This window comes from Equus asinus, chromosome 1 (genome assembly GCF_041296235.1).
Source record: "Equus asinus isolate D_3611 breed Donkey chromosome 1, EquAss-T2T_v2, whole genome shotgun sequence".
NCBI lineage: Eukaryota > Metazoa > Chordata > Mammalia > Perissodactyla > Equidae > Equus > Equus asinus.
In genome coordinates, this window is record NC_091790.1 from 191,909,870 (window position 1) to 191,931,449 (window position 21,580).

Genomic DNA, 21,580 nt, shown 5'->3' on the forward strand with positions numbered 1-21,580 from the left:
TTTTTTTTTAAAGATTGGCACCTGCGCTAACAACTGTTCGCAATCCTCTGTGTTTTTTTCTTTGTTTTTTTTTCTCTCCCCAAATCCCCCCAGTATGTACTTGTATATTTTAGTTGTGGGTCCTTCTAGTTGTGGTATGTGGGACGCTGCCTCAGCATGGCCTGATGAGTGGTGCCATATCTGCGCCCATCGTCTGAACCAGCAAAAACGAAACCCTGGGCTGCTGAAGCTGAGCGCACTAACCTAACCACTTGGCCATGGGCTGGGCCCAGGACAGGGAAAAATTTTAAGAGCAAAGGCTTATAGGACCTTCAGGGTTTGTAGGATTATTGGTGTCTGAGCACTAGAGGAAGTAAGCTGGGAAGAAGGATCATCTAGTTGGATATTAAAATCATCAAGAATTACGATAAGAATAATGCTGGAGATGGTAATAGTGAGCCAGGAGCTAAACTCTTGAAGAACTGAAGGAGAATTACCAAGTGTTCACTGAGGGCTGCATTGTGAAGCAGGGTGGGTGGTATGAGTGATGACATGAGATTCAAAGCATAGGAGCAAGGAGAACTGTTGTGAGTTGTACTTAGATTTCCTTAGAGAGGTTAATTTGTATTTTCTGTAACTCATTAGCCCCTTAATCTAAATTCTGAATTCTTCTTTAAAAGAGTAAGTAAAATAAAGAGCAAAATGTGTTAAAAATTTTTTATTTACAGATGTTTAGTTGGTGTTTCTGTAAAGTTTTATTAAAAAACTGACTTTAACGTATCACTTTCAGATAATTTTTAATTTTGTATTCAACAGTATAGCTGAGTTATACCTCAGAACTTTTAACATGTTTTGGAAATAAAAATGTGTTGTATGTCCACAGTTTATAACATATATGATTATTTATTTTGTGTTGGTATACATACCAGAGACCATTTTTTTGTTTATTTACTGGGAGCTTAATAAATTATTTGCTTGATAAAGATACTGATGTTTAGTTGTCTCTCTCCTTTCTTTTAGATTACGTACCGGTTACGACACCTCCTTCGAGCAAGGTGTGATGCTTCTCCAGTGACCAACAATACCATCCAGTTTCACTGTGATCCCAGTTTCTGGGCTCAAAATATTATCAATTTAGGTAGGCATTATGTAATTTTCTTAAAGTGCCATTTGTTCCTGGAACTCTTATCAATTGTAACATGTTATTGAAAATGTATTCCTTTCCACCCCTAAAGTGTTTTCATTATCTTGTTTTAAAGACAAGGAATTTTTGCTACTATTTACCTAATGTGTGTGTTTATGTGACACACACATGAATGTAAAACACATGTAAGTATGTGGATGCTATGAAACATCCTTTATATTGACTGACACAGTGTCTAGACTTCGGGAATTAGGAGTTCTTTTTCGCAGAGAATCTTGATTATACTGTTAACTGTAGATTTGTCAGAATGGGTTGGTAAAACTCTTGACTGTATTAAAACAGGATTTTTGATATTTAGAATGTTTCTGTTAAATAGTATTTCTCATACTGTTATTGTCTTACTTACTCTGTAGACCCAGTCATCAGGTGCTTAATGGTTCATTTGCTTTATGTTGTTAGGGAAGACTTCTCGTTTGTTCCTTTTGCCTTTTATGTAGTAATTATATATGTATTTTAACTTTTTAATTGAAGTGTAACACGCGTACAGAAAAGTGCCCAAATTTTAAATATTAGAGCCCAGTGATTTATCACAAAGGGAGACTAACATTTTGGTAACAGGAGCTCAAATATCCTTGCAGGCAGTTCAGCAGAAAGTTATTGCTTCAGCTTTTTTGTTACATTATTTTCTAGTGGAATTAGTTTTCACTTTTTGCCTTCTTTCTTAATTTCTTTTTTTTTTTCTTGAGGAAGATTAACCCTGAGCTAGCTACTGCCAATCCTCCTCTTTTTGCTGAGGAAGACTGGCCCTGAGCTAACATCCATGCCCATCTTCCTCTTCTTTCTATGTGGGACGCCCACCACAGTATGGCTTTTGCCAAGCGGTGCCATGCCCGCACACAGCATCCGAACCAGCGAACCCTGTGCTGCTGAGAAGCAGAATGTGCGCACTTAACTGCTGCGCCACCGGGCCGGCCTCTCTTAATTTCTCATAGAGAAACTATAGAAACAAATTTAAGAATTCCCTAAACATTCTTTTTTATTATTATTATTATTATTAAGATTATGATAGTTAACAACCTTGTGAAATTACAGTTGTACATTATTGTTAGTTATTCCCTAAACATTCTTAATCAACCACCAATACTCCCTTTGATGACAGTTTTTCAGCTCATTGACTTTATTTCAAAATCATCAAAGATGGTTGCTCTCTCATTCCCTAGACTAGATTCCAGGTAGGAAAGGAAGAAATAGCTAGAAAGAGGGCCAGTTTCTCAGAACACACCAGGAAGGGAAGAAACAGGCATACACAAATCTCATCCATATAAAGAAGGAGACAAGTTTCTCAAATTTGTTTATCCTGGCTTCTGAGAAACATAGAAGAAACATCTTATTGCAAGGGAAAAATATTGATCCAGGTGGATATTTGGTTAATGTTTTGGTAACTTTGGGTAAGTTGCTCAATCTCTCTGAACCTTAGCTCCCTTTATCTGTAAAAATGACTTTAATAAGAATATACATAGACCTATTGTCACAGAAAGTATTTAACGAATAATAACCATATTTTTTTAGGATGCATATTGGTTAGTAAATCCAAAACATTTAATCGAGTCTGTACTGTTGAAGAAATCAAGCTTTGCCTTATGCTTGGATCAGACCTGTTAGAAATACCCTTAAACCCTAAAAGTGTACTTGTAAGCCAGTCAAAGTATTCTCCATCAGAGAACTGACAGAGTATACACTGTGAAGGTGTAAGGAACTTGAGAAATTACGAGTTGTTAATGCTAAAGAATCAGAAATACTCCATGGGATTGCTTTTAGAACCAGTGTCAGGTTTGCTTGCTTTGTTTTGATGTGTGACAGCAGTTCTCAAAGTATAGTCAGAGGCCCCTGTAGGGGACCACAAAGGACTCTCTTTTCCAACTACATATCCTTGTGTGGCTGGATTTTCTTCATATATTTAAACCTAAACAATATATTGTGACAGATAATGCAGAAACAGATAAGAGTTCAGCTATTAACTCAGACCTGTAAAGAGATTTTCAAAAATGTAAAACAGTGCCACTTTACTACATTTTTTTTAAGTTATTTTTCATAAAAATGTGTTGTTATGGGTTTATTGTTATTTTTAAATGAAGTAATGAGTAAATTTTCTTTTAATTCTCATTTTTAGTTTCTAATATGGTAAATTTTGATAGATAGAACCTACATAAGCAAGGCTCTTGGGGGCCTTCTATTTTTAAGAGGGTAAACGGCTCCTGAGACCAGAAAGTTCCTTGGCAATTCTGAACTTCAGCAAAAAATAGCCTTACAAAATGTGGTATTTTACTGTCAGGAAAACTTTAGAACTTAACCTTTTCTGTTTAATTAGGTTCTTTAGTAATCGAAGATAAAGAGAGTCAGCCACACATGCCTAAGCAGAATCCTGTCGTGGAACAGAATTCACAGCCACCAGGTGGTTTATCTTCAAACCAGTTATCCAAGTTTCCAACACAGATCAGCCTAGCTCAATTACGACTCCAGCATATGCAGCAACAGGTAATGGCTCAGAGGCAACAGGTGCAACGGAGGCCAGCACCTGTGGGTTTACCAAACCCTAGAATGCAGGGGCCCATCCAGCAGCCTTCCATCTCTCATCAGGTAAATTTGGAAGCAGGCCTGTCCTAACTTAGATAATTGTAGTACAATTGTATTCAGCAGCTCTTAAGATAGCTAAGACAACCGTCATACATGATTTAAATATATGAACTTATAAAAATTTATCATATTTAGCATCCATAATTTAACTCCTAGTTTTTAGCCCTTCTCTAAAAGGAAGTAATGCTTTATTTAGGTGGTACATCTATTTTCATCTGCTTTTTGTTGTCTTCAAATTATAACAGAGGATAAATGATTGCATTCCTAAATAACCGGTGCCTATTGTTGGTGACAAAAATTGTATACCTGAACTCATAATTCCTATATCAGTGCTTCAGAATGACTAATAGTTTTAGGTATCTGTTCTCTGTGGGGATGCAGTGTTTAGAAAACCACATTGCATCTTAGAAACTAGGGCAAAATGAGATAGAAAAGGGTAGGGATGTGGTTTATTAGAAATCTGCCCCTTTGAAACTATATTTCTGAGTAAATATTCCATGAAGTATTCTCGTTTTTACTAGATATGAAATATTCTGTTTACTTTTAATCCAATTTTTGACCATGAAAGTTTTATATACTTTATTAAATAGTTTAACTTATCCTGCTCATATTAGATAACTTATCCTGCTCATATTAGATGTTGGCATTCTTAGATTTAATAAAGGTTTAGTAAAGAGTACTCTAATTAATTCATACAAATTGTTATTTTCAGTTACATTGATTTATTAATTTATACTCTTACTATTTCTGAGAAGGATTTAAAGTCATTTATAGTAAATGACACAAATAAAGTGGAATAGCATTTAATAAGAGTCAAATAAATTGTGTGTAGAACTAGGCTAAGAATTCTCATACTTGAGAACAAGTCGTAGAATTTTTTGTCAACCAAAGCAAAAAAGAAACAGGAATAATATCTATATTATTTGGTAAAAAGAAAACATGCCAATTTATTAGGGGAGAAACTTTTTTACTAGCACTAAGAGGAATATATATTGTGGTTCTTGATGAAAAGGTAATTAAATGGCATAATAGCATTTTTTGGTACCAATTTTATAAGACATAGAAATGATCTTCCTGGGACTCTTGTTTCAACCCTGAGTAAAAGTTATGGGCATATGTAGATCCTGATTTTAATTCCCTTCTGTGAAGGCTCAAGGTGATGTATTTAAGGTTTTTGGCTTTCTGTCATGTCAAATCCAGGAGAATAGTAGTATGCCTCATTGACTATTCCTCTTGAACTTTTTTTTAACCCCGATTTTTACAAGCAATTTAAGTAAGCAATTTTAGTAAGCAATTTAAGAAGTCTTTGATAAATCCATCATTTGTGTTAATTGCTTTTTCACTAAGAAGTGAGGAACTGAGACAGTTGATAAATATTGTGTGACTTGGTCACTTTGTCATAAATAGTTATTTATGTTAGCATTGACAAAACACAAGTGACTTCTGAGGCTTTAGCCTGCTTATCTCAGAAATTTGCTTTTGATCTTATTTTTCCTCTCTAGGATTTACTACTATATAATCTATACAACATACAATCTCTATCATACAACCTAATTTTCCCACTTAGAAATAAAGTAATTTTCGCATCTTTTCGTCATTACCTCACACACTTTTCTTTCTCTGTCTACTCTCAATGATTCCTGGATCTTTTTTCACACACTCATCTCTCATCTCTCATCTTTATCAGCTCTCTGCCAAATACCCACTCAAACATTTTTCACTTATCAATTTACCCTCTTCCATAAACTTTCACACTGCCCTGCCCACCTGCATTCTTAGTTTTCTACCAGTTTATTTGCATATATGTGTGGGAAAATGTCTTTCTATAAGCTAGTGTGTATGTGTGCCTCTGGCTTTGTGCGTTTGTTGAAATTGTACTCTACTTCCGTCCATAAATTCACTTGTAGGTAAATTTGAAGGACTGCTTCTAAAAATCACTTAGGTGATAGTTTCCTATTTCTTCTTCCACTGAAGATTAGCTATGTAATCTCCCTGGTAAAGAGTTGGGTGATACAGAGATAATATACGTAGTTATATGACTGAGTGGTACAAACTTGATAGACATTGGGCATCTCTGTTTATTTAGCAGTATACCGTATACTCTATTATACTCCAACGGGCAGAAATAAGTTTGTTAGAGAACACTGTCACATACGTTGTACATAATTCACAGCAATGGTTCTCATTCCTGAGCCAGATTTACTTCTGTTGAGATACTCTCATTCATATGTATAGATTATTTTCCTAAACAGTGCATGTATGTTAGAAAGATATCTGCTATCCTTCATGGTTATACACAGTTGGGAACTACTGACCTAGAATAAAATCAAAACCTATAATAATGAAAGTACTTAGAGGATAACCATAATGATAGTTATATGTCAGTTTGCTTAAGCTCTCAATTATTTCTCTATTTGCTCCCCTTTTTCCTTCTGTTTCTTGCAAATTAATTGATTCCATTTAATTAAAATAGCACTAGTTTTGCTATTTCTTTTATGCGCATAACTAGTTCCTAATCTTATTCTTTCAAGTTGCTTCCCAGAGTTCTTAGAAATTAACTTAATCAACTATAGCAGTTCAGGAGAGGAAGAAAACCACCTTGCCTGTTACCAGACTGAGCTCTTTGATGGCAGGGTTGACATCCATTCCCACACTGATTTCTCACAAGAGTACATTACTCTGGCATCAAGTGTCATTTCTTGACTTAACCAATATATAAACCTCAGTCTGGGTTGGGGGTGTCAGAGTAGGGTAGCAAAGACTTCTATAACTACCTTTATTCTCTCTTAAGGATTATTTCTAGTACTTTCCCACTTTAAAAAAAATTATCTCTTAGATGAATTTAGGAGTTTTCCACTATAATTCCCCAACTATTTTCTGTTTGTGTCTCCATGATATAAAACTCTTTAAGTCACAAAACTTTAATAGAAGAATCAAAAAATTTGCTATGATTTCAGGCTTATACTTCTGTAAAGTTTTGACATTTTCTCTGTTTTTCTGTAATCTTATATTCTTCACCCACAAAGTTTCTCTTGGTCTTGAAACAGTATCTAAATCTATTTTTCATTGGGTCTGTAAATTGCTGGCCACTCTTGAAAGTTACTGAAGGTGAACCCAGTGCCAACTAATTTGTCAGAGAGAGGAAAGAGAAACAATTTACCCAGGAAAGAAGAGTAAATTCCAAAAATAGGAGAAGGGGAGGGGAAAAGAAGAGGACAAGGCTACACTTTGTAGCTGTCTGCCTTCAGAGTATCAAAGTTTAAAATGTTGCTACTTCAGCCTTATAAATTCCACATTTATTTGTCTTTTTGTGAATGTGGGAGTTAATAGTTCCCTCCTTGAGAAGTTCTAATCATATACAGTTTAGATAGCCTGAAAATAAGTATTTGCTTTCAATAAGTTGCCAGCCATAGAGAGAACTGGCAAGTCAAGATGAGACTGGCATATAAGGTTACCTTTTTCTAGAACACTGGTCTCAATTTCCAGGGCTAAAATTTATGAGCAAAGTAGGCTTGCCTTCCCAGCCCTATCCTGTAATCAACCAGTGTTGTCCTTGAACGGTTTCCTTTCAAAATCTGTTTTCTTTTAGGGAAATCTCATCCTCTAAGCTGTAATTAGTCAGTACCTTAATCAATCCCCAACTAAACATGAGAACATGTTTTGGTAATGATATCGCAGACTCGATTTGAATTAAAGCCTTAGTGCTGTCTTTTACTAGCTGTGTGACTTCTGTCAAATTCTCTAAGCTTTCTAGTGTTTAGTGTCCTAATTTGTAAAATGAAGGGAGGGCAATAATGAGATATCACAGGGAAAATGTTAATCATAATGCCTGGCATACAGTTTGATCTCAGTAAGATCTAAAACTCATTAATTTTTAAATGTTATTAATATCAACTGTTTTCATTATTAATGATTTATTGGTTAAGAGTGCCGACCTTGGAGCCAGAGTGTACTTGAGTTCAAATCCCAGCTCCATTTCTTATCTTTAATTTTTTACTATCTTTAGTATCTTTAAATTCTTTTATTATTTAGTATCTTTTATTTCTTACTATCTTTAAATTTTGAACAAGTTAACTTAAATTCTCTATACCTTAGTTTCCTTTTCTGTAAAATAAAGATAATCTCTACCTGGTAAGATTGTTGTGAAGAGTGAGTTAACAGATGTAAAGCACTTAAAGGAGTACCTGGCATGTAATAACTGCTCAGTGAATGTTAGCAATTATTTTACCACCATGTTATTTTAGGTTCGAAGAGGGCAATTCTTTGCAAAAGATAATCATCAAGGACTTAAAAGGATACCAAAGACAAATTTTCCCTACTTCCAACATGGCCTAGCTCCAATCTTGGTATAAGCTACTTACAGTTGGAAACCCCTCTCCCAAGGCTCTTTCCTAATAAAACTCCTTTTCTTTAAATTGCTTATATACATACTGGAAGGCTGCCCCTCTCCCCCATACCCTTGTTGCAATATTAAAATTATTCATCTCTGGTAGAGTTGCTGTCTTTCTGTAAAAGTTATAAAGTAGAGTTGTCTATAATTTGTCTTTTGGGAGATGATTGTCACTGAATTGGTTTAATTTCTTTTTTCCAGCAACCCCCTCCACGTTTGATAAATTTTCAAAATCACAGCCCCAAACCGAATGGACCAGTTCTTCCCACTCATCCTCAGCAGTTGAGATATCCACCAAACCAGAGTATGCCACGACAAGCAATAAAGCCCAACCCCCTACAGATGGCTTTCTTGGCTCAACAAGCCATAAAGCAGGTATATATATTTATTTATTTCCTCTCCTCAGTTGCTTGTTCTACTTCTTTCTGCTTCCAAACCACATTGAATTTATAGACAGAGAAAGAGTTGAGAAGAGCAAAAGCAAGCTTTTTTTTTATATAGTAAATGTGAGTTAATAGTAAAAGTTTATTACAGACAGACCTATAGAGACAAAACTGAGAGAAAGGATCTTGATGCTTTGTAATTAACAAGAGAAATCAAGCCACTTATATAGGAGTGAAGGCCCAGAATAATTAGTGAGTCGGAGGTATTAATTTTTGCAGTACTGATGTGTGTAGCTTTTAGGTGAATACATTAAATTTCCTAAGACAGAAATATTCTAACAAATAGAGGTTACATTCTGCAAAAGAGAACAGTAAATGAATCTTTAAAGTGTTCCAAGGAGACTAATTAGAAACAAACTTAGAATGACACAGTTTTAATATGGAGTACACATACATCTGATAAAGTTAATATTTTAAGGTTATATATTAAATCTGATAAGGTTTAATATATTATTAATGTCAAGGTAAAAATACTTTCTAGATATTACATTATTTTTTTTAAAGTTTAAATTCTTTCAGTGCTTTGTCTCGTCCAAGCTCTTGTGTAAATAATCTTTCCAGCTTAAGACTTGTAGATTGATGTCAGTTTAACTTTTTGCCAAGACTAAAATAAAGAATTTGATGCTGTCTCCATAATTCTGTGACATTCATTTTAATCAAATGATTTGAAAGTTTTATTCTAAAATTACACATGCTATATGTGTGTGTTTGTGTTTTTGTGTTTATAATTAGCTTGACTTTGGTATAATATGACCAAATTTTCTTAAATAATATTTTAATTATTTTAAATGAAATTTATGCCTCTCTCTATTTCATCATTAGAGGTGAGTGAAAAAGGCCCATGCTACAGTTTGGCCTTAAATTCTGTTTCTTTTTCTTGTAGTTTTGTGGCCTGGTGCAAGTTTATTCTTTAAAATCTCGTTCGCCCCAACCATAAAATGAATACCTTGCAGAGTTGTGCTGAGACTTAATGCTGGTGTGTATAAAAGCACCTCGCACATCCTGCATACTCGAATGTTTACTTTCCGTCTTCCCCATTTAGTATTTTTAGTGGGTAGACACACACTTTAAGAATGTTTTTAAAAATGTTTCCTGGTCAAAAACCTAAACATGAATGAATAAATTAACAAACTAAGAGAAAGTATAGTGGAGAATTGTTTTTCGTTGGTAGATTAGTTTAACAAATTATAGTCTACTCATACGTGGGAATACTTTTCAGCTATTAAGAAAATGCAGTAATCTGCACATGATCTTATGACCTGATGTTATGTGGGGAAAACATGTTGTCAAATTTTTGTGAGGTATTCTTATTTGTGTGTGTGTGTGTGTGTGTGTGTTTTAATCTCACATACATAGAAAAAACCTGGAAAGATATACATCAGCTATAACAGTGATTATCCTGGGGAGGGAAAGAGGAAGAGAGTCAAGAGAAAGAGAGATTGAGAGAGAGAAAGATGGGTATGAGGGGTGGATGGGGGGAAAGATAACATTCACACACATAGGTTTCTTTTTTTTTTAAAGATTGGCACCTGAGCTAACAACTGTTGCCAATCTTTGTTTGTTTGTTTGTTTGTTTATTTTTCTCCCCAAATCCCCCCAGTACATAGTTGTATATTCTAGTTGTGGCACATGGGATGCCGACTCAGCATGGCCTGACGAGTGGTGCCAAGTCTTTGCCCAGGATCCGAACCAGCGAAACCCTGGGCCACCGAAGCAGAGTGCGTGATCTTAACCACTTGGCCACGGGGCCGGCCCCCATAGGTTTCTTTACATAGTTTTTTCAGTGGAGGATATGAATTAGATTTTTCAAAATTAGAATGTTTCAAACACTCTCACTCTATATAGTGTAGTCGATCTATAAATGATACTGTGTTTGGGAATTTTTTTCTCCTGCTATATAGTCTTGAGATACCTCTTAGGTGCTTTCCTTTTCCCCAGTATTTTTCTTATGAAAATATTCAAATATAACAAATTGAAAGACTTGTATGGGGACAAATTGCTCTATTTGCCTTCTCATTTATTATTCATCCATCTATCAATTCAGCCTTCTTATTTTTTGATAGGTCTCAAAGTAATTGTAGACAGCAGCATGGTTCCTCTCTGCATACTTCAGCATTCCTAGTATTAACTTAGTTAATGTGTTTATCTCAGCCCCTAACATAAATGACAAAGTTTCCTCAGATCTTTGCTGATGCTTAATTACCTGTTCATATATGAGAAATGAGTGGGGAAAAAACAGGGAAAAAAAAGTGAAACGGGATCTGGGGCTAATATTTGCTGACTGAGGTTTTACTCTATTTAGGGCTACTAGACATATTCATTGGGAGAATTCCCTAGTGTCACCATCTTATCTCTTAGGCTGGCCCAATTCCCAAAGGATCTTTCTGTCTTCTATCTAAAATTTAGGGCCTGGCTGCTGGTTGGAGCCAGGGGAAGAAGATTGGTAGAGGGCCAGCGGCAGAATGGGAGGGAAGCTCAGCATTCAGTCTGTGTATGGTTTCTTAATCTTCATTTTCAGTGCAATACTTCTGCCTTCAACTGAGCTTGGTACCTTGCAGTCCAAAGACATTGTTTTACCTATTCTAGAAAATGAGTTTCCAGCCTTCTGTGAAGGTAGAGGGTGTCCTTATTATCTTGGGGTGGCTACAGGTAGAGTAGGAAAGGAACATGAGATTTAATGCTTCTTCAGCAGACTCTACAGATCATCCTGTTTTTAGCCCCTTCACCTGTCGTGCATCTAATTCCCAGGTTCTTAGGTGTTCTGCAATATATGTTGATCTGCTTCTCTATTTTCCCACTGCTATCTTAGGTTTCAGCTTTATCAAACTAAGTGATTTGCTATTTGTCCATCTGCTTTCCAGCTTCCAAAATGTGATTTCTGTCTTCTCTCCGTTTTCTTTGTTTTTGAGTCAATGCCTTTTTTAAAAATTCCCATTAACTGTTACTTTGGTTTTAGGTGTTTCACGTAGGGACAGAAGAAAATGTATGTTTCAGCCCTTAATCTTTACCTTGAAGTTGCTCTGTATGTGTTTTCTTTTCCAGTATGTATAAGCTTTCCAGGATGGGGCACTGTGTGGTTTTCTGGTGTATACTAACTATTGTCTTGTGTTAAAAATCCGTGCCTTTTACTTTTTGGACAGAATTAATGAAAATTATATATACCTGTGCCCTCCTGCCTTTCCATTCAAATTACAGTTGAATTCAAATAGCAGAATGTGTCTTCTACTTTGCTTTGTGTCTGGAAAAGGGATTAGGTGGACATTTTATGTTATGGGCCTGCTGATAGACAACCTTTCTTCTTCCCTTCTTGCTACTATAGTGGCAGATCAGCAGTGGGCAGGCTGCTCCGTCGACTGCCAATAGCACATCCTCTACTCCTTCAAGTCCCACCATTACTAGTGCAGCAGGATATGATGGAAAGGCTTTTGGTTCACCTATGATTGATTTGAGCTCACCAGTGGGAGGTTCTTATAATCTTCCTTCTCTTCCAGATGTAAGTATACCCAAAATATATGCATCTGTTTTGAATTTTTTTTTTGAGTATGCTCTTTGGTGGCCCTGAGCGAATCTTCCTCTTTTTTTCTCCCCAAAGCCCCACTACATAGTTGTATATCCTAGTTGTAAGTCATTCTAGTTCTTCTGTGTGGGATGCTGCCACAGCATGGCTTGATGAGCAGTGTGTAGGTCCGTGCCCAGGATCTGAACCAGCAAACCCTGGGCTGCTGAAGAAGAGCGAGCGAACTTAACCACTCAGCCATGGTGCAGGCCCCCTGTTTTGAAAATTTTAATTGAACTTGGATCTTGTAAAAGGCATGGGTTTGTTGGATTATAGGTTGTTTGCGTGTTTGTTTTCAGAAGTTATTTTTATCCTTTAGAAATATTATAGCAGCAGGAAAAATTAAAAGATTATAAACACTTGAACATACTACAGAATGTCTTTAGGGCACTGGAGTTAAAGGTATTTGTAAATGAATGATTATGGTGATGGATTATGGAATCTAAGCTGGGAAAGGAGCAAACTAAGGATATGGGAGGAGGTATTGGAAAATTGACTTACTGGAATGTGATATATTAGCGTAAGGTTAGAGAGGGAGGCTAGAATTTAAGACATCAGAAGAGATGGAGATAAGTGTAATAATAGAAATGAAAACATTTTCTGCTAGATCATACTGACAAGTACAAAATTACCTCTGATTTATTTTATATTTAAATTAAATATATTTACTCTCTAAAGTCTAACTTTGTCAGTATGACGTTAAAAAAAATCTTTTTCAAAGGCAGAAAATAGAACATTCTATAGACACATCTCCATACATAAGTTGATATTTGTTTAACCTTTTCTAATGCTACAAGGTTAAGTAATCATGCACACAAACATTAAACACTTTTAAGAAGTATCTGGTAAGATTGTGAAAGAATGTTTAAATCTTTGTGATTTAGTTTTTCAAGTTACTGAATTCAACTAACATTTCCTAATAGTTGTGTCATTAACCTTACCAGAGGTATTTCATTTTTTAAATAACTATATTCATTAAATGGGTAGAGTACATGTATTTTTCATGCATAGGTGATACATAGGAAAACTACTTTTGTCTCATTCCTATAATTTTATTTTAGCTTTTAGGATTACTGTGTAATGTAAATAACTTTCCTTACGTTAAGATCTGACAACTTCAGTCATTCCAATACTTTTTGCACTCTCTGAAAAAGTATTAGCTAAGGTGTTGACAAAAGAATATTAAACATAAATGCCCCTGTGTACTTCTCTGCTCCTTCAACTGAAAGAGGACCCACAGAAAATAAAACTGTCCTCCTCCTCTTTCCTCTGCAGTCCTCAGATACAGGTAACTATTTGTCCACCAGCCTTTCTCAACTGAAATTCCTCATCTCAACCACAGAATAAAGAAACTGATTTAGGTGACTATTTTCTCTTCCTCCCAAGAATGGTTCATAACTAGCACCATTCTAGATGCAGGGGGGGAAAATAACATTTTCATTATATACATAATAATTCATATATAATTCATAATAATTCATTATATACAGTCTATGCCCAAGGACTGTAGGACTTAATTCTCTTGTAAAATTATGGTTGAGAAAGGCTGGAACTATGTTAGAGAATTGAACTGGATTTTAACTACAAAGACATTGTTGGAAAATAAATGGTGTATTTAAGCATGAAAAATATTTGCGTCTAAAGTGTGAAAGTCTTACTCAATAGAAATTTATCAGTATTATAGCCTGGCAGTCAATTAGGAAAGAAATGTTATTTGTGTAACACTTTGAATACCTGTTATGTTAAAGTAAGAATCTACAAGGGATCATTTTTTCTCCCAAATGGTAATCATGTACTTAGGTGAGGTTAGTGTTCTGCAAATGTGCTATGTATGGACTTATTTCATCTGTGTAATGCATACCAGAGCATCAGTTCTCAAAGTGTGGGCCAAGGACAAGGGAGTTCTTAACAACCCTTTCAGAGGCTCCGCAAGATTCTACCTGCGAGAGTCCAGATTTTCTTCATGTTCTTCAATACAAACCACATCACAGCACACCACATCAACACATCAACCCTGGTACATCACAACAGATTGAGTGCAGAAGCAGGTATCAGAATCCAGTTGGCTGTTATTAAGCCAGGGACTAAAGAGATTTGCAAAAATGTGAAATTGTGCTACTCTTCTCACCAGGCTTTTTTTTTCTTTACTCGGGTACCCTTTAGTTGTTTTTAAATAAATTAAGAAATATTTTTAAAAATTTTTTGTTTTAATTTTTAAGGGTGTGAATGACAAACCATTCTCCTTTCTTCTGGCTCATGACTTCTGAAATAGTGTGTCTTCAGTATATTTACTAAGATGGAACATTGAGAAGGAAAAAAGCTTTTTTCAAGATTGTTTATGGGGAAAATATGCATCATAACTTTGTATTTACATGTTTTATTATTTGAAACTAATTAAACTATTAAAGTTTTCTTATAAATTTAAAGTAGCTTTTAACTTGCAAAGTCAGGATGTCGTGAAATAATTTCTTTTCTTGTAAGATTGACTGTTCAAGTACTATTATGCTGGACAATATTGTGAGAAAAGATACTAGTATAGATCACGGCCAGCCAAGACCACCCTCAAACAGAACCGTCCAGTCACCAAATTCATCAGTGCCGTCTCCAGGCCTTGCAGGTAAAGTGGGCTTCTTTTGATTTCGTGAGTGTTTTTACTCTACTTATAGTAAACCCCCACCTCCTCTTTTATTGGATGATTAAAATGGGTCTGAGTTTTTGGCACTATTTAAAATTAGTTTACTTTCAAAGTGGGAAGCAAAGGTTAAACCTCTGTACCTTTTTAATTTTAACAGAACTTACAGGCATTATTGCACTTCCAGGAGGAATTTAGCATTATACCTTTTCTTTTTGACTCTCTCTGTGTGTAATTTGTCTAGGGTCAAAATTTATCAGTGACAGTCACTCTTCTGGTGGTCTGTTTATTAGGATTTGTGTTTAAGAATTTTTAACATACCTACTCTTTTCCTCCAAGAGACAAGCACTCGACTAATATTACTCCCAAAGACCTTGGCGAAATAGGTGCCTTAGACCAAAATAAGGAAAGAGGAGAATTTTAAGTCATTTACCAATCATACAAGCATAAGGCAGTTACACGATTTAAAAGGAGATGCTTATTTAAAACAAACTTAAAATATAAACAAACTGGAAGGAAATTGTTAACAAAATATAGTAGAGAAACTGTTTACTTATATAACAAGTTCACACAAATAAATAAGGAAAGTGCTCAGTATTGCCAAAGGACATGAGTAGATAAGTCCGTAAGAAGAAATACATACAGCAAGTAAAACAGGCAGGGGCAGGTGTTCAATCTCACTAGTAGTCATTAAAAAAACCAAATCAAGATATAATTTGTACCTATTGAATTAGCAAAGATTTAAACAGTGAAAATACTTGTTGACGAGAATGTGATGAGAGAAGTACCCTGATACATAGCTGGTGGGAGTATAACTTGACAAAACATTTCCGGAAACCATTATGGCAATATTACTAAAACTAACATTTATCCAGTATTGATTTTGTGCCAGGCACTGGACAAAGTACCTTATATGCATTGCCTAGTAGAATATTTGTTTCACTGTCTTCCATTAATTGGTCTTTGTGTTTGACTGCTTTTATATTAGCCCCTACTACTTTTTAATGTCTCCTGTAGCTTTCACTGGCACTGGTGTCCTCACTGAGATCTTACCCTGGTTCCTGTAACATGGGACTTTCAGCATTGCTGGAAATTTTTGATTGTCATACCCCTGAGTGGGAAGTGTGAAGAGATGCTACTGGTACCTAATAGTTGGTAGAGGCCAGGGATGCTGCTAAACACCCGGCAATGCACAGATAGCCCCCGACAGCAAAGAATTATCTGGCTCAAAAAGTCAGTCATGCTGAGGGTGAACAACCCTGCTATTTTAAGGGGAATTCAACTGGAGTAGGAGTTCAGCAGCTACTTATTGTTTTATATAATTTCATTATCTGTTCCCAGTTTCAGTGTAGCACTAAGTGAACACATTCAATGGGAATTAAATACAAAATTGTTAATTCATTTTATGAATGTATATGATTTCCTCCTCCTCAGGACCTGTTACTATGACTAGTGTACACCCCCCAATACGTTCACCCAGTGCCTCCAGCGTTGGGAGCCGAGGAAGGTAAACTGACTCAACCTTAATCTCTAGTATATAAAAATCTCTAATTAGATTTTTCTTGCCAGTGCTCAGCATGCTTTGGTGTACTCAATACATTTTGAACAACTTAACTTTAATTTTTAGCCTTTAATTAGTGGGTTAAGTAAATAAAATACAATTTTATCTTTAAAAATACAAAAATATCTGTGTATATATTGAAAATAAGAAAATATGTTTGGCTTTATCATAAAAGCAAGGAAAAAATAAAAATGAAGTAGGTATAACATACCGCACTGTGTAAGAACACACACAAATACAAACCTAAGGAAAAGAAACATAATTTTATACTAACTTCAGTGTTCTGTGACTTTTCCAATGACCAAACATTATTCTACTTTAAAGTAAATAAATTTACAGTTGTTGAAATTCTATTTTAACTTACTGCTTTGCTTGCCCACTCATTATGCTTGCAAATTCCTCCTAGATAGTAACCCAATTCTTACTTTCCTAATCATATGAAAGAAGCATTCTCTGAAGGGGGAAAGTTTGCCTTTAGTCCCATGAGAACATAGTGGCTATCTGTAAAAGGTTTTTGTCCCACTACATTTTTTAAACAGCAAAACCCAATAAATTATGTCCGCTAGTTAATTGTCTTCACACTTTGTGACAATAAATCGTTAATGTGAGCCAAGAGTTCTCTTTGTCACTGATTAAAGAAGGAAATGGGGAAGCCTAAAAAAAGATGCTAGTTTTAGAGCTGCAGAATATTGAGGTCAGTTTCCTTTTAATTCAGGTTTTATTTAAATATCTTTGCAGAAGTGTAATGTCACTGTTTCGATTGGTTAATATGTAGAATATTTTTAATAAATATATGAACCTTTTTTCATAGAGCAGTTGCATTTCAGTTACGTATCATTTATTGCTGATGTAATGTAATTATCATTGCTGTGAAGATAAAGCATTATTCCCAAACGCCATTGTTATACTTTGTTTTGAGACATTGAAGGTAACATTCTAAGATTTTTTTCTTTCTTTCTTTCTTATACTTACAGCTCTGGCTCTTCCAGCAAACCAGCAGGAGCTGATTCTACACACAAAGTCCCAGTAGTCATGTTGGAGCCAATCCGAATAAAACAAGAAAACAGTGGACCACCTGAGAATTATGATTTTCCTGTTGTTATAGTGAAACAAGAATCAGATGAAGAATCTAGGCCTCAAAATGTAATTATATCAATGATTGCAATACTATTTCTGTTTGGGGGATAGAGTGAGAGAAACTTTTAAATAGCTCATAGGAGGTAAAAAATGTTATATTTAAAAGCAGGGAAATAGTAACTTAAAGGTTGAAAAATTTGAGTAAATATCTCCGTAAATTAGAACAAAAAGATGAATGGAAAACAGGGAGAAGAGTTTGCAAAGTTAGAAGCTCAAATGAGAACATTCAGCATTTGAAAGCGAGAACAGAATAAAACACATAGAAGGTAATTGCCAAAGAAATAATACAAGGATACTTGTAACTGAAAGGCATGAGCATCTGAATTGAAGAGGCCACCAAATACCAGAACATTAAATGAAAAAAAGACTCAAGATTTCAGATTTTAAAAGCTTCCAGAGGACAAAACATGTCAGACAAACATAATGACACCAAGTCCTCAACCCAGACACTTGAAGCAGGAAGACAATAGAGAAATAATCAAAATTGTGAGAAAAAATTTTTTGTACACACAATTCTATACCCAGGCAAATTATCAAGCCTATGTAAAGATTAAATAAACATTTTTAGACATGCATTCAAGGTCTCAAAAAATTTAATTCCCACGTACTCATTCTTAGGAAGATAGTTGAGAATATGCTTCATTAAAAATGGAGTAAACCAAGAAAGAGGAAGACATGAGATTCCAGAAACAGCATCTAACACAGAAGAGAGGCAAAAAAAAAAGGTCCCCAGTACAGTAGCTCCTCCAAGTATCCCTGTAGCAGGAGGACAGAAGACTCCAGAGGGATATATGTAAGGGGAGAAAAATGTTTTGACAGCTTTGAGAAGCATTTTATAACCCTGCTGGAGATTGTGAGAATGGCTTAGAGATAGATACCTAGAAAAATAAGCAAATTAAATAAATAAGGTAATTATTGACTCATAGTAACAACAAAAAGTGAGAAAAGAAAGTGTAGTCATAGTACAGTCTATGGTTATGCAGTGAACAATATTTCTATAGTCATAATGATGCAAACAAACACCTGAATGCAAATTTAACTAAACACTAGATATAATCAGGACATAACTTGCATTTAACCAAAAATTGATTTTTCAGGATACCTAACTAGTACAGCCGTGACACTGACCAGTTGGAATAGACGCTGGCTACAAACAGTTACATGCTGGTGCCTACCAACTGAAAAAATGAATGCTTGTATGTTAAGAGGATAGATAAATGGTGTGTGTGTCTAAGTGTAAGGAGGAAGTGCAGAGTCAGGAAGGAAAAGTCTAATCTTCCATAGTAGGGAATATATATATATGTGTGTATATATATATATATATTTATTTATCTGAAAATATGTTTAAAAATGAAAATTTGAGAAATTACAGTATAAGCATATTACTTAGAAAAATAGTAAATAACAGAAGGAAAAGCTAGATAATTTGAAAATAATTGCCTCCAGGGAATGAGTTTATATACCCATGCTTTTAACTAAATATACATTTATTATTTTGAAACTTTTAAAAAATGTTTAAAGGAGATAGATTTTGTTATTGATTTGAAATTTTCACCATCCTAGGCTCCAACATAAAATTTAGATTCATCTTAAAGTTTCTAATGGCTCTTGCAGGGGTGAAGTTACTTCTAAGAATTGAAGCAGTATACCTTTCTATGAATTATAAAAAATCTACACTAGGCATGTTTTGTGTCTCGGTAGAATTTGAATTAACAGCTTGAGTCAAATGTATTTGTAGTTCTGCGGTGGACTTCTATACTACCCACCTATTTTCCCATTTCTGTAGCCATCAGCAAATTCAAAGATTTTTTCCTATATTATTCACACCCCCTTAGTGCTGCTCTTTCATTTTGATGATACTTTTTAGCAGAGGTCCATGTCTTCTTTACCATTAGGGACTCTAATACAGTTAGCAATAAACATAGTCTGTTCTTGGGGCCGGCCCGGTGGCACAGTGGTTAAGTGCGCACGTTCTCGGCAGCCCGGGTTTTGCCTGTTCGGATCCCGGGTGTGGGCATGGTACCGCTTGGCAAAAGCCATACTGTGGTAGGCATCCCATAAAGTAGAGGAAGATGAGCATGGATGTTAGGTCAGGGCCAGTCTTCATCAGCAAAAAAGAGGAGGATTGGCAGTAGTTAGCTCAGAGCTAATCTTTCTCAAAAAAAAAAAAAAAATACTCTGTTCTCATGCACCTTCACAGACTCCTTTGAAGTAACCAGGGGCCCATGAGAGAACCGTGTACAGTCCAAAGTTGCAGTACTGGTAATAATGAATGCCAGTTTTAATACATACATAGACCGTTACACACTCTTTCCATTGCAGACCAACTATCCAAGGAGCATACTCACCTCCCTGCTCTTAAATAGCAGTCAGAGCTCTGCTTCTGAGGAGTCTGTGCTAAGATCAGATGCCCCTGATAGCACAGGAGATCAACCTGGACTTCAGCAGGAAAATTCCTCAAATGGAAAATCTGAGTGGCTGGATGCCTCCCAGAAGTCACCCCTTCATGTTGGAGAGACAAGGAAAGAGGATGACCCCAATGAGGACTGGTGTGCAGTTTGTCAGAATGGAGGGGAACTCCTGTGCTGTGAGAAGTGTCCCAAAGTATTCCATCTTTCTTGTCATGTGCCCACATTGGCAAATTTTCCAAGGTAAGACAGTTACTTGCTTTCCTTTTGCACATTCTTTTACTGTAAATAATAACAGCACTAAACTTTTGACGATCATTGTAACATAAAACCTTTGTAAAAACTTAAATAAAAATACACTTGGCACAAATGCGTACTCCAAACCTTCAACATAGGGTTTCCCAAACCCTGCCTCCTATTCGCTGGACTTTTCTCAAAAACCTAGTCAGTTGTGAAGTGAAAAGAAATAACAGCCTTTAAATTATTACAAGGAGTTAAACATAAAGAACAGTGGTCTTTATGCACAACAACTGCCATATTTTATTGTGTCTTATTTGCCAGGTATTGAGCTGTATCCTTTATAAATATCTCAAGTAAATTCTCAAACAAACCATATGAGATGATCATGATGATCTGCCATTGGGTTGATCTCTTAGTTCTCGACAGACTGTGCTTTTTAAAATTTAATTTCAAACCTGAAGTTGCAAGAATAGTACCCAAGAGCATTTGTTTTCTTGAATCATTTAGGGGAAAATGCCAGTTGCACCTCATCTCAGCCATAGATTAACGTGTGTGTGTGTGTGTTGTGTTTATTTTGTATGTGTATTTTGTGCCTCCTTAACTAGGCTAATATTTACCACTTAGGCGCTTGCATTGTATTTCTGCTGTTATGCTATTGCAGCATGGTGCTGTGTACATAGTAGATAGGCAGTAAATCCTCAGTGATTAAAGTTCATGCCAAGTAAATAATTCTGTATCATAGATGAGATGGAGGAGGTGGGAAAGGGGCATGACAAAGAGAGAAATGATGCATTAGGAACTCAGAAATACTTTATCCCCCAATAGTGGAGAGTGGATTTGCACTTTCTGCCGAGACTTATCTAAACCAGAAGTTGAATATGATTGTGATGCTCCCAGCCACAACTCAGAAAAAAAGAAAACTGAAGGTCTTGTTAAATTAACACCAATAGATAAAAGGGTAAGTTTTTGAGCATTTCCAACCTAGACAGTTAAACAGTTTTTTTGGTTAGATGCATTATTGTAATGCAGGTGTGCCTTTTATCAAAGAAGTGTATATTCAAATTTTATAGTGACTTCTTTTTTCTTTAGTGTTTTTTTTTTCCACAAAAGTACAGGAATCTTAAATATATTTAAAGGGAGACTATCACTTTTTTTTAATCAAAAAAAATCACAGTACTATATACATGTTCTAGAAGCTTAAAATATTGTATTTGAAAAGAGTAGAATGAATATCCCTTATGTGGTCTGGACTTTTAAATTTAGTTTACCTTTAGTAAATTTCTGTTTTATTTCTACCACTGATAAGTTTTCTGCTTCAAAATTTATTGATAATTGACACCAAAGTAAGGAGTTTTTCTATTGACTGCTCCTGGAAATAATTCTGTTCTTTCACCAAGTGGTACTAGGTTTAACTTCAAAGCCAGCTAAAATATTTAACTGTAATTAACGTTTAAAG

The 21,580-nt window shown here is 35.4% G+C and overlaps 1 protein-coding gene across 4 annotated transcripts in view; it reads left to right on the forward strand.

Annotated features, from left to right (window-relative positions):
* Positions 1-21,580, forward strand: part of TRIM24 (tripartite motif containing 24) — a 102,728-nt gene that overhangs the window by 76,076 nt on the left and 5,072 nt on the right. The window contains exons 8-16 of one of the 4 annotated variants that reach the window (XM_044778022.2): positions 1,000-1,117; positions 3,492-3,760; positions 8,349-8,522; positions 11,910-12,083; positions 14,628-14,763; positions 16,213-16,285; positions 17,314-17,482; positions 19,799-20,127; positions 20,950-21,082. In XM_044778022.2, the coding sequence (XP_044633957.2) occupies positions 1,000-1,117; positions 3,492-3,760; positions 8,349-8,522; positions 11,910-12,083; positions 14,628-14,763; positions 16,213-16,285; positions 17,314-17,482; positions 19,799-20,127; positions 20,950-21,082 (1,575 nt within the window). The remainder of the gene's footprint in view (positions 1-999; positions 1,118-3,491; positions 3,761-8,348; positions 8,523-11,909; positions 12,084-14,627; positions 14,764-16,212; positions 16,286-17,313; positions 17,483-19,798; positions 20,128-20,949; positions 21,083-21,580) is intronic. The other 3 variants (XM_044778078.2, XM_044778120.2, XM_044778130.2) reach the window with 3 other exon arrangements.